The 16,565-nt window shown below is 41.4% G+C and overlaps 1 protein-coding gene across 1 annotated transcript in view; it reads right to left on the bottom strand.

Annotated features, from left to right (window-relative positions):
• The window catches only part of Oxct1 (3-oxoacid CoA-transferase 1), a 133,129-nt gene that overhangs the window by 14,747 nt on the left and 101,817 nt on the right, over nt 1–16,565 (bottom strand). The window contains exon 14 of the mRNA XM_036207073.1: nt 8,947–9,036. Coding sequence (XP_036062966.1) covers nt 8,947–9,036 — 90 coding nt within the window. The remainder of the gene's footprint in view (nt 1–8,946; nt 9,037–16,565) is intronic.

Below are 16,565 nucleotides of genomic sequence, written 5' to 3'. Positions count from 1 at the left end.
CTTGTCCTCACTTCTAATATTGCCTCCCTTGTGAGAGTTCACATTCTGCATGTCACGGAAGCTAAATTTAACAGCTGAAATTAATGCTGAACATTGAACTTCTATAGTTGTCAGGTTTTCTTACATTTAATATAGCTCAAATAAGACATGTCACAATGAATCCCAAGCCTGACTTCAAACGAGGTGAATAGTTTGTAGGCCTCTGAGGAACACGTCCTGCAGAGAGCTCTCACTTTGTTTTGAGAAAGAGCTGCATTTGGTGTGAAGGCCGCCTCGTGGATGTAATAAACAAGCAACCTTATTTTAGGGGAAATGATGAATTTTAACTGACAACATTAATGGTACCCTACCAACAGAGACCTTTTATAAACTATTTTCTGCATAAATAATATAGTGTAGATAGGAAAGGTGTGGACTTCTCACCAAAGAACTTTTGTACAAAACCTGGACCTTCTCACATTATCTGTGTGAGATCAGTGTGCCCATACTTTCTTGCCCACCTTACTGCACAGTATTATTAGATTTAAAATAAACATAGCCATCCAACAGTTAGTAAGAATAAATGTTAACTGCAATTGCTTATACAACTTGAAAATTAAAATTCATATAATCTACCAATAAATTATTTATGAGCTTCTAAGTCCCTACATGAAGTCTGACATAGAAATAAGCCCCCAACATGGCCTAAATTAATTTCCTGAGACCCACAGGAAAAACAGTACATATGTGGAGACAAACCATAAGGCTCGCCTAGGAAACCAGCCCCTGGTGTATTTGTGCAGTTAGAACAACATTAGCTCCAAGACATAGCAGAGATCAAGGAGAGAGCAAAAACAAAATGCAGAAAGATGAAAAAATGTCACAGTTGCAATGCAACAATAGGTTAGCTCTCCAGCCCAACTACGGCTGACTCCCACGTTAGCACTCTCTCCTAAGCTTGCTGGGCTGTGCATCAGTACAGCATGACACCCGCATACATTACTGATTCGCAGAGCAGAACGACTGCTGACTTTGAACGTTTAAAAGTAAGTTCTAATAAAGACTGTCAGTATAGTGTGGCAGCATCCACAACACCAGAGAAGTCTGAAGACCAGGACTCTCATTTAATAGGGACCTGAAGGCATTTATTTGGACCTTTAACCTCTCTGGGTTGTTAATCTCCTATTGCCTTGATCTGCTTTCTCGATCATGACAAGAATTAACTGAAATGTTGAAGGTGTACTGAACGAGGAGGGGTTAAATTGATGCTTAAAAATAAAAACAGGGTTTGGGCATGCATCCTCATCATTCTGCTTCTTTTTCACGTTCTCCAAAAGGCAGTTCAGAAAAGCCAGAAGCATGGATACGAAGTCTGAGAGTTAAAATGTTTTGAGCTAGATGAGTGGTCCACGCGTGCAGACCCAATGTCTCAGGAGGCTGAAGCAAGAGGGTCACTGGAGCAAGGAATTCAGCACTGACCTGAACAACTCAGCAGGCCTCCAAAAAATGGTTTTGACTAATCCTGAGGGCTCCTGATTTCACGATACTTCTTTACTAATTCCCAAACCTTATTGCTTCCAATTATTTCCCTGACAGCTTTCTCCTCTTCCATACCTTAGGTATGAAACAATGTTGTTTTTCAATGACTTGGGCCTCAGAACTTTCCAGTACTTTCCAGTACCCTGTGAGCTCTGCAGTTCTTTAGATCTCTATATGAAACCCGAGAACTACATTTTGCAGTAATGAACAACTCTGGTTAAACGATAATATCTCCTGCTATCATAACAGTACATTTCAGGGCATCAAAATGCACTTAATCTCATGGAACCAGCTCTTTTGGAATACAGCAGAATGTTCTAGGAACTGGTCATTCCCATGCCACCAGCGACCAGGAAAATGAACCAAATTACAGCCCATCACCTCAGATTCAAATGACCATAGCCTTTCTAGTTTTAAGAGCATCTTCTCCAATATCCCTTCTATAGTGTCCACTTCAGTGTCCCGGGGCATCCCCAGTACGATGGCCCACTTTGATGCTCTGTGCCTCCTTCTCCCTACTACCCATGTATGTTGTTCATCTCTTACCAATTCCTAATAACTTCTCAGTGTGCTCAAAGCTAAAACCATTCATCTCTGCATTTACAGGAATGAGAAGAACACTAAGTAAACCACAGTGACCAATATACAGTGTCTGGCTATTACAATCTGACTCAGAGAACTTGGACTGAATTGGAGCTATAAAATATCATGTGGCTCAGTACCTGGGAACTGCCTGGGGGGACTGCCTGGGGTGTCTTTCTGGCTCTCAGAAGTACACTTGCATGCACAGTCCCAGTATCTCTGAGCTCAACAGAAGTTCATCTAACAGAAGCACTTGAAAGGGGATCATAAGATTTGGGGAGAGGAGGGCAAAGGGGGAGGGGCAAAGGCACATCGGGCCTGTAGCTTGAAAGAGAACTTCAAAAGGAGAAATGGAACTAGTCTCTGTGCCTTCCACTTGCTCCTTTCTAGCCGCCAAAGCTTGTCATAATCTACCACGATACTGAACTCTGCATTCAATATTTAATATTAGAAATTAAATATCCTCCGATATTTAATTTTTAGTACACAGTATCACAGAGGCCTGTTTTCAGCATGCAGTGCCTTCTCTCTGGTCACCCCTCACCATAATGATGAAAGCAAGTAAATAATCTTCTACATGCACCTCCTTGGTCACTAGGATGAGTGATGTGGGGCATGATAAAAATGGATTGCTAAACAAGGAAAATCAGGTACACAGAGTACCACGCCAGGATGAACTTGCTCTCACCGAGTTTATCCTCATGGAGCCTTTTGGCCTTTCCCTGTACCTACTCGGTGGGTCCCAACAGTTTGCAGGGCAATGGTGGAGACTCTCTGCTGCTATGATTCCTCCTTATATACAGATGCAGTGACAGTTTGTGGCCACAGGGATACTCTCAAAGGAGAGGGTAGCCAATTGAGACAATGGATATGGCAAACCATTTCCCTATGAAGAAGTGTCAGGGTTTTGAGGTCTTGGGATAAAAGGCCCTTTTTCTTCAACCAGATCATCATTGTGGCCAGGCTTTCCTAACTCTGTAAAAGCCGGAAAAAAAAAAAAAAAAAAAAAAAACATCTGGATAGTGGAATCCAGGAATAAGTAGGAAAATTTTTCCCACTCACAAATAGGAGTGGTAATTTAGTTTTTCTTAGTATTACTTTTAGTTTCCTTAAAAAAAAAAAAATACAAGGTTTCATTGACAAACTCAAACTTATATAGTTTAATTACTAGCTTAATTAAATTCCCTAAGACATATTTTAAAGATATACTGGATGTCGGATTGTGTTGTTTTTTCCACATAAAGTTTTTTGTAAGTTTGTTTTTTTTTTCAAGGAACTCTGTCACAAGGGAGAAATAAAAGGGCAGAACAATGTAAGCATGTCTATGTTCTTAGTTTTATTTTTGATGGTACCAGGACCTTGTGGATGCTAAGTGTACATTTCACTACTGTGAGCCCCTTAGAATTTGTTTTTACGGTAGACTATTTTTCTTCCAAATTATATAGACAGTTTAGAAAAAAATGATAGAAACACAAACTATCATTAATTATGAATTAATCAAATAAAGGGGTACTTTATTTAATTGGGAGTGCTTTTCAGTGTTGCCAAAAATCACCTCAGAAATCTTTCACATTTGTTGCTTTTAGTAACACATTTGGTCTAAAATAAATGAGATTAATAAACTTCAGGGGGGAAAAAAAGTAAGGAGAAGATAAAATAGGCATCCAAATCTCTACACAAGACCTTGCTACCAGATAGATTAGACTAAATAGGAAAAATCATTCCCGAAGATTTAGTCTCAACTTCATAACAACATATTCTGATTCTTCATCATTCAGAATCCAAATATCTCACTGCAATAAAGTAAAAATATAAGCCTTCCTTAGAAGCAGAGCTCTTTTGTGTTCTAAAAAAGAAAAGAAAGAAAGAAAAGATGCTCTGTCTTTACATGTTTACAGTAAGTGTTAAGTGCGATTGAAGTATTTTGTCCCATCCCCTGCCCCCAGTAACACCCCTGGGAATAGATTTCAGCAAGCAGTACTGAGAATGGAGCACTTGGTACACGCTGCTAGCTGTGATGGCATTATCAGAAAAGTTTCTCTCAAGGGCGAAGCAGGTTTAGGAGGAGGCTACACGGATTCTGGGCTTGGTCTCATGCTCTAGCTCCATTTGACTTTTACTGACATATTCCGTGTCTATGGAATATGGTTTGTCTATCTGTGGAAGTGAAAGAATAAGGTCTTCAGTAATGAAATGGAAACAATAAACATCAGCAACAGGGAAGGCTTAAGGGAGCTCTAGGTGCTCCAAGTATCATGATCTGAAGCACCGATCCAGCAAGAATTTGTCAAGCTTGACCAATATTCTTTACATTCTAACAGAATGGCGTCATTGTGTCCCGTGCTCGTACCACACAGAGTCCTTGCTTTTATGGAGCCTCTCACCTTCTACTGCAGAGGTGCAGGAAGGTCTGTAGACAGGCGTCGAGAAAAAGCCTGGCTGGTACTTGAGCCGGAATGAAGTGTGGGAGTGAATAATGAAGGTTATCTAGGGGCAAGCATTCAAAGCACAGAGAATGCCGAGTGCAAAGACCTTGAGGCAGGATTCTGCTTGAAATGTTCCAAACTTTCCAGAAGGGAGTACAGTTGGAGTTAAGAGAGAGAGAGAAAATGGTAGCAGTGGGGGAGGGGGGTGGAGTCAAAGCATATACCGTGTACGCTCTAAGAGACCACAGTAAGAAACGGAAGTCTTGAGTCTAAGTGAGATGGAAAGTTACTGGAGGGTTTCTGGACTGAGAAAGAGGTGGCATGGCTGTGTGTGTGTGTGTGTGTGTGTGTGTGTGTGTGTGTGTTATATCACGTATATTAGATATATATCATAATATAATGTATATTTAAAGCCACTGCATGCCTGCTCCCACCTTTGCTCTCTGACAAGGACATATTTAATCCCTTGACAAACATCGTCCTAGTCTCACACTGTCCTACTAATGCTCCTTCTATTATAACACCGAGGTCCCTGTCAGACACTGCCACAGCCATCAGATGTCCCTGGGAATCTCCATGCGAATGCTCCATGGGAAGCTTATTGTTGCCTCTCAAAATGAACTTTCCACTCAGCTGTGCAACCCATCTTCTAGCCTTCTATCATAAATACGTAAGCACACTAAGCTTTCTGAAGGGAGAACCACATCTCTTCATTTTTATTTCCTCAGTCCCTATCACTAGTACCCACCACGTAGCAGTCTCTGATCAACATTTGATGCCTGCATAAACAAGTGACCCAACACATCCACATAAGGCTTTCCTACCAAATTTCAAAGCAAAACATCCTTTGGTCATTCATAGAAAATGGTAGACACTCTACCTGCAGACCCATCAAGTATTATCCCATCCACCTAGCACTCTGTACAGGCGGTTGTAAGCCAAAAGTAAGACCAAATGGGTGAGGGAGGAGAGTAGGCTCACTCAAGGACAGGAGCCACACCATGGAGCAGAACTGAAATCCTAGAAACAAGGATGAGCCAAAAAACTTCCCACTTCCCTTTCCAGTTGTAAGAAGCAGAGGAAGAACTAGGTGAAAAGGTGAAAAGAAGAAAGGTGTGCATGTAAGGAATTCTCCACAAGCTAATCTTTTAAAAATATACTTTCAAAAATGAAGAAAGATGGACGGACAACACAAAGGCACTATCTATACAATGAGATGCCATTATGTCTCAGCCTCAACTAAAACCACTTTCCAGTCTGGTGCTTGCACCCGCTGTTGGCTCCAGAAATTGCCAGAGGGCAAGGAGCCACTTGGGAGCAGCACCAGCAAGCAGCCAGTTTCGAAACGTTTCCTTTGTTCTTATGAAAACAATAGAAACATGCTTTGGAGGTCAGCCGATGCACCTGTAATCCTACAGGTGAGTAAGTAAGAGAAAAGATGAAAATCTGGTGGGCAGGTCCAGATACTTGTGGAAACACAAGTACCACTCAGGAGTACGAGATTACGTTTCTCTCTTGTGTTGGAATCCCTTTGTGAGCTCTGCACCCTGAATCGATAAACCCGTGCGTGGGGCTTAGTTCACTTGGCTGCCTGTGTGTTATGTAATACAAGTGCCAGGCAGGCCTGAAAGGACAGGTGGCTAACTGGAGGGGCTATCAGGGATGGGAAACCATTGTAGAACATTATTTTAAAGTGTGTTACTTTTGTTTATGTTGCATTTGTTTAACTTGGTGAAGCTGTGTTACTGTGCCTGTCTAAAACACTTGATGGTCTAATAACACTGAATGGCCAATAGCATGGCAGGAGAAAAAATAGGTAGATCCGGCAGGCAGAGAGAATATACAGAGGGAGAAATCTGGGAGGGAGGGAAGGAAGCAGTCAGAGGAGGAGGAGGACTCCAGGGGCCAGCCACCCAGCTCACAGCCAACCACAGAGTGAGAGTAAGATTTACAGAAGTAAGAGAATAGGAAAAGCTCAGAGGCCAAAGGTAGCCAGGATAATTTAGGGAAAGCTTGCAAGAAACAAGCCAAGCTAAGGCTGGACATTTATAATTAAGAATAAGCCTCTGTGAGTGATTTATTTGGGAGCTGGGTGGCAGGCCCCCCCAAAAGAGCAAAAACAACCAACAACAAGAAACCCTCACCTGTCCCTTTTCAGCCTTTTACCCAAGTAAAGGATTCAGGGAGAAAGTGGTGAGGTTCACATAGTGCCATTCACAGTGAGTTCAGAGTAGCAGCCCCAGTAGAATCATACACCCTAGTACCACAGGTGAAATGTGAGGACAGGTGTTCTATTGATTAGTATTTGGAAGTTGTCTAAGTGTTGGGTGTGAAGAGTCCCTTATACTTATTTTAATCACACCTGTGTATGGTGGCTCATGCCTGTAGTCCCAATACTCTGAGGCAGGAGGAACTCCACGAGTCTGAAGTTAATTTTGGCTACAGGGTGAGTTCCAGGCAAGCCTGGACTACAGAATGAAACTAACAAATCACCCCCTTCCTCCAACTGATTAGGGAAAAAAATTAATCACAAATAGATTTTTCTGTTGCTTTGTGCAAATGAAAGTATCTGTGGCAAACACTCCAATTCGAGTGTGAAATAAGCCGATGTCTCACTGAGAACAGAAGAAAGGAGGAAGGGAGAGCTTGTGATCTTCCATTTGCAGCAAGCTTTAACAGGGATTCAGTCAGCCACAAGTTTGAAGTACCATTTATTCTCTTCTCCCAGAAATCCCAGCTGAGGAGAAAAGACTTTGGTAAAGAACAAAGAGAGAGAGAGTGAATTTGTTAAACACAGGCCTAATGTTTTGAAAATGAATACACAAAAATATTCCAAAACAAGCCAGACTCCATTGCCTATGCGTCAACATGAAAGTAACAACCAAAGGGAAGCTGGGTGGAATTTCCTCCAAGCAGACATTATGTTCCAGAGGAGACTTAGAAGCTCGGTGTTCTTCCTCCTCTGGAATGAACATTTTGGATGCTGTGCAAAGGCATCTCACAGCAGTCACCTGTGTTGGCTCCATTCCTATTATAGCACATTCACGCCCCACTGCTCACTTCCCACTGTTTACCCAAACAACCTATGCAAATCCATTCTTAGGGCAGTTTCCACAAGGACAACATTCTCAGCAGCACACAGCACCAACAGAACTCCCCCGGCCAGCAAGTGAAGTGCAAATCTGGCCCCAAGCTCTTACATAGGAGTGCATCACTAAATGAAGCCAGGCATGCACGCCACCATTTCACTCAGATTAGTGAGCCTCACAGGATGAATAAAGCAAAATCTAAGGCCATCCCAAGTGAGGAACAGACTACCCGATGCTGCCTTCACAAATCATCAGAGATCAGTGGGTTCTGGACAGCAAAGACATTAAGAAGTAAGCAAGTTATAATAATGGCTCCATTTGTTAGAAGACTGGGCTCTGTGGTGAAGGACTTCAAGCAAGTGACTTTACTACTCCAAAGCTCTGTTTCCAGAACCAAAACACAAACAGGAGGGAGGGAGGGAGGGAGGGAAAAACTATTATTAGAGGTCAGTGAGATGGCTCAGTGGGTAACGATGCTTGATTTCAAGGCACTTGGCTCTCAAGGCTCACAGCCTGAACGGAATCACCAGAACCAACTCCTGCAAGTTGTCCTCTGACACATGTTGTGGCAAGTGGATGCAGGTGTGCATGCATGTATACACAGACACACAACGGATAAGAAAATAAATAAATGTAATTTAAAAAAAAAGAGCCCTTTTATCAACTTCATGGGCATGCACACACAAACACACCAAAATGGCTGGCATGCAGTGAAAGCTCAATAAATGTTAGCTGCTTTTATTATAGGATCAAAAGGGGTGGAAGATTGAAAATGAACTCCCTCAGGTCGGTGGGTTTTGCTTACTGGGGACCATTGCCAAATCCAAGCTGTGATCACCTAGCATCTAGGAGGCACTCCATAACTATGTGGCAATTTGTCAAAAATGATGCTGTTCAGAACGAGAACATTTGCTATCACCGCCTTGGTAAGGCCATCCTGTCCACTTGGAAAGAACTGCTGTTAAAAAGCGACATTCTGTTGAGCTTTTCATTTAAACACCGTGAGCCAAAAACTATAATCACCTTAAATCAGGAACCAATACATCTGCCCCAACATCTTTTCACTGACTTCGAAGACAGTAAAGCCTTTACTTCAGATGCGCATGAGACACAAATGTTCGAAAAACACCCTGATACCTGGAGTTCCTCAAAGTTGAACAAGCATCTGGCCAGGTAATAAATCACTACCTTGCTGTGTTCCTTCCCACTAAAACCTAAGTGCCGTCACCCTCAGTAAGCCAAAGAAAACTAAAAACCACAGCCAAACAACAGGGCACAGCGGGGCTCAATGGCCTGCGAGTTTTCAGAACGGTGAGGAAAGAACACGTTACCTTTGCAGAATGCTCCATGGTGACCACCACTTTGGTCTTGGAACTGGACACTAAATCCATGGCTCCTCCCATCCCTTTCACCATTTTCCCCTGTAAAATGGAAACAGAAAATGAGTAGTCACGGAACCGTTCACTTCCGTCACAAGAGGAAGTATACCGTCAACTTGCCGGAATAAGCCACTGTGGCAAGTATTTCCTGACCATCACTACTCAGGCCTTGACGCTTTGGAACCTAAAATCTGTAATTCTGTTAGCCTGTAGTTGAAGGATAAAGTTCAGAATACTTTTCAAAATATCTTTACTATTGTTGTTGAGGTTGTTATTATCGTGTGCATGTGTGTGAATGACGCAGAGGTATAAACGTGACATGGCTTGCACACTCAAGTTAAAGAACAACTCTGTTAAGCGTGTTCTCTCCCTTCCACCTTTTGCTGGGTCCTCAGGATCAAACTCAGCCCACCAGGCTTGTGCGGCAGGCACTTAACCAACTGGGCCACCTCACGAGGCCCCAGGATGGATATTATAACCTCATTTAACTACTAAGTGCTACTAATACAATTTTGTTGACAATTTATTAGTAATAAGACAATCAGTAAATGAGAAATCAATGTAAGAACCTTTGTAGAATTCTTGCAAAAATATTTGATTGAAGCCTGACACCTATGACCTCCATTTCTTTCTTTTAAACAAGCAGTTGCTATTACTGATTTTTTTCATTACAGACACTTTCTAAAGCACATCTGGGTTTCCCACAGATTCACATGAAGCACTAAAGACATTCTCTAGTAGTGACTAATCACGAAGGTGGTTCTGTCTATCTTTCTAGCTCCAGGCTTTCATCTTGAGCTTGGAAAAGAGAGAGAGAAAACAAAAGGAAAAATGCATTTCCAGTCAAGCAAAAGCAGGAACTAGAAGCTGCATTCAGAACCATCCTGCCATGGCCCATCTATCCCTCCCCGCCCCTTCAGCTCCATTCATTATTCATTTATCAACCGCCTTCTCTATGCCATGCACAGGCAAAGATTCCCCACTGCTCTGTCTCCTGGATACAGAGTTTTGGAAAACACAGGTGTTTCCAAAGATGATGAAATAAATCCTCCCACGGCTCGGTGAAGATATGACTTCTAATGTGGAAACGTTTTATTTATTTATTTTTAAGCTCAGTCTGGTTGCTCATTTGTCAGTAAATACTCTCCAATCATCTCAGAACTCTAAGGAGATTAAGAGGGACACCTGGATTTAAAATAGGACCTCAAATCCAGGACTCACATCTCCGAGGTAAACAGCACAATGCCAGCATGAGTTAGCTGAACAGCGTGTAGGAAAGAAGGAAGTGGCTGGGCGCTTTGTGGCTTAGAGCCTGCCACCAAGAGATGGGGAGCAGCTGGCAACAGTAGAGGAGCGAGGTGTGTGGAAGGTGCAGGCTCAGGTGGCTTCAGACAGGGAAGTTGGAAACAACGCAAAATAGCCATGTGGAAATGTGCAATTTTAACTTCTCCAATCAATGCTGTGACCCTTAGGCAGGTGGAACTTTAACAGACTGGCCATCAGGTCATCACGTTTCCACAGAAAACACCAATGTCCTCACAGCTCAATAAATATGGAGAAGTCACAGACAGAAAACAGGAAACCAGACATCAAGTGAATATGCTACAAATTCCTTGAATTTAAAAAAAAAAAAAAAAATCCTGGCTTAGAGTACACCACAGGCAAATTTTGAGACACGATGACTACAAAGATTTAAAAACTTATGACAGCCTCTAACAGGAAGCTTGCCCAATTTAACTAAATCTAAATGTACATATTTGAAATCACCTCAGTTAGTTAAAGACTTACAGAGAACCTCCTGAGTACAAAATACAGAGCTGGCAGACACAGCATTTTAAACGATTCTAGGAAAGCCACCCATTGGCTTCTATTAAAAAGAGCCCTTCAGGTCAGGACCCTCCCCCTGCCTCAATGCTGTGCAGCGTATCCCATCATAGGTAGTGGGCTCCAAAAAGCCCCTTCATGCACCAGGGATGGATTCTGATCCTACCACCAGGGGCCCCCCAGAGCAGATTAAGCTACACAACTGCCTCTCCATGCAGAGGGCCTAGGCCAGTCCCAGGCAGGCTCCACTGGTGCTACTGTATTGGCTTAACAAAACTTCAGTGAATTTTCATAAAAATAGCATTGTTTTTATTTTTCTAATGATTTAATGCACTTTTACGTGGAGAAGTCAAATAAACACCGTTAAAGTACCTTATAAATGTCTGAAAATATTGATGCTACAAATTTTATTTCTATTTTCCTTTAAACCAAATTAAATCATTGTCCTTTAAGCCAAATTAAATCATTATTCTGTTAATATGAAGAGAAAAAAAAAAAAGAGCCCCCTCTCTCTCTACTCACTCACTGTATATGAAGTCCTGTATCACTCAGCTAAGTGATCTGATGTTCTCCAGCCCCCAAAGCACAGGCTAGAAATTTCACAGCACCATTCATTTTTTTTTAATTAAGAAACTTTTTATTCATTTTACTTACCAATCATAAATTCCCCCTCTTCCCTCCTTCCCCCCCTCCAGCCGCCCCCCCCCCCCCAATCCACCTCCTCATTCCCTTCTATAAGAAGGTAAGGCCTCCTCCCATGAGGAGTCAGCAGATCCTGGTACACACAGCACCATTCTTAACATTGAAATGCCTACTTCCAAAAGTGAAAAAAAATGCACAAGATTGAAACAGAACACCTGCATCTATTCTGTTAACCTCTGTGTGACACTGGCAAAATATCAGACTTCTTGGAATTTCAATTAAATACTTAGATGCCTAAAATAAGACTGTTTATGTCTACCATAGAGCTGTGGTAAACCCTGCATAAGACAATGTATGGTAAATAAAATTTACAAAGGTACTCATGTAGATCTTCAGTCAAGTCAATTCAACTAGTTGAGTACCTAGTGTAAGCTCAATACTGCTCTAGAAATCTTCAAAAACAGGATTCTTTTCTTTGAAGTGCTCATTGTCTAGTTAGAGAAGAGTAACCATGAGTCATTTAAAAAAAAAAAAAAAAGCTTTAGATGGAGAGCAAGCTTTCTTTTTGTGAAAGTGGCATTCCCCACGTCTTCTTCATCTCCAAGACGCAGCTAAGTGGCCTTTCGCTTTGTCTTGTCCATGTGTGATTCTATTATTACAGAGATTTCCAGCTTTGTCCTTCCTTCCCTACTGGCTCCTTTCCGCCCAAACCATAAATAACTGGATGAGGGAACTAAATGAGCACAGACACGTTCGAGTCACCACAGAACATGGACGATGCACCTGGTAAGTGTGCCTGGAGAAGGGATGGAAAGAGGGGCAACAACATTCTTACCAAGAGGAGATTTCAGCACACGTATTCACCAGTTCAGGAAAGTGATACTGAAAATTAGCAGAGCAGTGCTCTCAAATCAAAGTGTTTCCAGTAGTAACAGTTAAGATGTTCGGGTATCTCGTTTTCTTCCCTTTTAGTATGCTCAACACATTGTAAAAAGAAAATAGAATGTTTCCTACCATCTAAACTAAGATTTCTGAAACAGAACCAATTATGGAAGGAAGACAAGCGATTCCATCTCGATTGGCATGACAGAAAGAAAAACAGTTATCTCAGGCATCCTCGTCATTCCCTTTTAACCCGGCTTATCAGCCTTCATTTAAGACCCAACCACTTGCATTTCCCAGCTCTGCTGTAGTTAAGAGTAGCAGTGAGCCTGCATTCCAGACAAAAAAAGGTGATATCGGTGACTTCTAGGTGCTGGCCCATAACAATCCCAGTATGCATTCTTCTTGATCTTTCCCCTTCTGCGGTATGGACATGGAAAGGCAACGTGACAGAATATGGATGAGCTCTCTTCATCCTGGGCCCTTGCATGACTGTGTACAACAAAGCCCACTTACTCAGAACCCCATTCCACTATTCAACAGTAATGGAAAAGCAGGTGTTTTAGGTGGCAAATCACTGGAACTTGAAGACTTATTTGACACAGCAGCTAGTTAGAATAACTAATTCAATGAAGTGGTGACCAAGTACGTTGAATGGATAGCAAAGAACTCAGGGCAGATTGAGAGTTAATTATATAATGGGGCAAATGCAAGGGGATTAGCAAGGCTCTTCCGAGGCAAGAGGAAGATGACTCTTCCAGACACTATGCTGGGTACCATAATTCACTGTCCAAAAGTCCGGCACATATTCTTAAGAAGGCACAATATTATTTCTCTGTGAATGAGGAGTGAGTGAATGAGTGAGTGAATAAGTGAACAGAATGGATTTGTTAAGAGAACAGCTGAAGTGGAATACAGGTTCCATTCCACATTCGTCTTCCTCCACCAACTCAATATCCTATTCAACATGCAAAACAAAAAGCTAAAAGAAAAAAAACCAAGGGAATTAAGGCACTAAAAATATAGCTTTAAATAACTCATGAGAAAAAGTTGGCACTTGCAGAAAAATAGGCCTGTAATGAAGAAGAGGTTTGGGGCATGAGTTGAGCACTGGGCAGAGTGACACCAAGCACAGCCTCTTTAAACTCTCATCAGCAAACGCCTGTTTCTTGAATGGTGAACTGCAGATCTGTAATGATCCCATCTAGCATAATGGGCAGATGATTGCTGGATGTTCAGCTTATAGCCATCTCATCATTTTTTCATTTAAAGGCTGACCCTGATATCAAGCATGAAAAGAATGCAATAAAATGAGCTAGAAATGTGGTATTCTCCATTATGACAGAGTCACACAACACTTCTAAAATGATAATGTTCCCACTATGATCCTTAATCCCTAACTGTTCACCCAGGGTCTGTTATACAAGTACCATGGCAGAAATCAGAAATAAAAGACCATTAGTTGCCTCTGTGTGTTTACTTTGGTCTGAGTGGCTGCAGACGGGGTGGGACACAGGAAAACTTTCAGCTATGATTATTATTTTCAATAAAAATTCAGGAGATAGACTTTAATTATAAATCAGTATTTTCAATGTATTTCATCTGCTTTGTTTCTATTTACTAATTCCAGAATTTTTTTAAAAAGTAAAACTATAAAGGTATTAACATTAAAAATGTTAATTCATCAAACTACAAATACTCAGCTATACACAAAAAGAAAAATAATGAACCAAGCTCTAAACATGATCATATAAATTTTGAATTTTAAAAGGAGTTTGAATATTTTGGAGAGTACTGCAAAATATGCTTTAAATAAAATTATTAAAAAACATGCTGAAAATTATTCATGACACCATCTTTTTCATTAGGCCATAAATAGCAACGGATGAGTTCTAGATTTGTTACTTTTCAGTATTCTGGTCTGAAGTGAGAAACCATTGAATCATATATAGAAACAATTTATAGCATTTTTAAGTGGTGGCATGTGCCGCAGTAGGAAATGTGAACTCTCTGAAAAGTGCAAGGGAAGGATGGCTGTGGGGTGATTTATTAATAAAACTGGCACTTGCTGCTCAGTATTAAGCACCAGAACATGAAGTACCCACCTCAATCCAAATATAAGCCTCTTTATTTAGGTCTTCCCCATTATTCAATAATGCTCAAGGGAAGAAAAGTTCTCCTTAGCATGCTCCCAGCTAAAGAGTAGGAGAGAGGCAAACTAAGATGATTAAATGATAACATTTGTTGAAACACCAAGAAAACAGGCTCTAACTGCTTTTCTTTATGGACGATGAGGATTTTCAGTTTGCCTTAGTTTACAACAAAGTTATGCAGAGTGCTTTCCTCCTTGCATCAGAGTTTTTAAAACCTGAGAAAGACAGCAACTCTCCTTTCAGAGATTTCATTCTATTTCCCAGGACAGGTGAATTGATCATGTAAATGAACTAGTGTGGGACTGGAAATATAATTATATTCTCTATTGCTAGGTAGGTAAAATTGCTTATGTACCATAAATATCAGTTATCCATCATAAAATGGCCTTTCCAAAAGCAAAATGTAATAAACTTGACATTTCATTTTAATAAGCACTTTTATTCTTGTTCTTGCAACGACCTGTTTCATCAGTTACAACCCACCCTGGGGCTCCTCTGGATTTTACTCCTCAGAGTTGAAACTTGGGTCCTTTCTGGCCTGTGCCTTTACAAGTGAGAACTGGACTCACTGAGCTCTCTGGCAGTTGTCCGATTTGGGAGGCAGCTTTGGAGTTTACATCCCCCAGGCATTTTATAGTGTATTCCACCAACTGCTTGAAACTATTCACTCAAAAGTTCCCATGGCACAAGCCTGGCCTGGTTCTTCAGGCCCCTTTGGGAGCTCCGAGGTTCCTTAGCATTCTTTCCCCAAACCATCTCAGTAGGATGGTCAGATTTAAGAGTTCTTTCCTTGGCCAATAGCTCTTGCCTCTACTTTTTCTCCAAGAGTGACTTCATAAGCTCTCCCGAACTAAATTGCCTTTGCCTCTGCTGCCATTTCCAGTTCAGGTCCTCTGAGCTTCAGACTTCAGTGTCTAAAATGCTTCAGAGGTCTCTGTGGCAGCCTGATGGCTGATCCTCCAGTTTTCTCCCTAATTTCTTGGCTCACGTGATAGATTTTTCCAGCCTTCATTAAAGTCATACAAATAAGTTCTGGCCAATGAAAGTGATGTACAATATTTCAGGGTTGGACAATAAGATTTCCCAAGAATGAGCCATGTTCCTGAACCTTCCACAGAGTACAAGTTGGAAATGGCCAAACCTGAATAGAGGGAATCCCAATCCTTGAATCACTGTGCATATGCCAGTAGTTGCAAGTCACAGATACTCATTTTAATTCTACATGCATGAGAACTAGAACATGATTTTTTTATAGTGTGTGAATTAATATATGCCTCAGCTCAGTGTGTTCCTAATGAAATTAGGTGTTTTGGTTGAGGCAAATCTTGTTTACCTATTAACTTCCTAGGTCATTGACCTCAGGATCCAAATCAGAAATGTTTTTATCTCCTGCCTCTCCTTTATATCCCAACCAAATCAGTCACTCAGTCACTAAGAACTCAAGCTTCTCCAACACTTCTTGAACTTGTCCTTTTCTTGTCCAAGCCAATCTTCTCACAATTTCTCCCTGTCATCTGTGTCCAGCCTTGTGCCTCCCAAACATCTCTAGCCAGTGAAAATGGGAACTGCTCTTAGTAGCTGATTACACTCACTCTCTACTTTAACCCTCTAAGTGGTCCTTCAGTATACCTGTGTGAAGTATAAGCAACTCGACCTGGAATGCAAGCCAATGAAATCCTGACCCATGCCCTCCTCACTTCCTGATTTCCACATTCTTATCACCATGGCAGGAACCGTAAAGTGATCAGACATTACATATGGCTGTTCAGTGTACTTTCACAGTCAATCCTCAGGCAAGTGAACTCCAGCATGTCTTATATAGTCAGCCATGATTATTCCTCCAGAAAGTCTTCTCCAATTCCCATCTTACCTTACTAACAAGAAGAGATGAGGGACTGACCATTCATGAGTACCCTTGCAGAATCCATGAATACTGACATTTTAGAATTTATCACATTATCTGTAATAATATGGAGCTGGTAGTCCCTGGTGGGTAGTGACAAGGCCATAGAGACACTTAAAATTTAAGTCTTTCTTATGAGAGGGGCACTGTCTGGTCAGTAATCATAC

Source organism: Onychomys torridus, chromosome 15 (genome assembly GCF_903995425.1).
Source record: "Onychomys torridus chromosome 15, mOncTor1.1, whole genome shotgun sequence".
Classification (NCBI taxonomy): Eukaryota; Metazoa; Chordata; class Mammalia; order Rodentia; family Cricetidae; genus Onychomys; species Onychomys torridus.
This window is presented reverse-complemented; position numbering and strand designations above follow the sequence as displayed.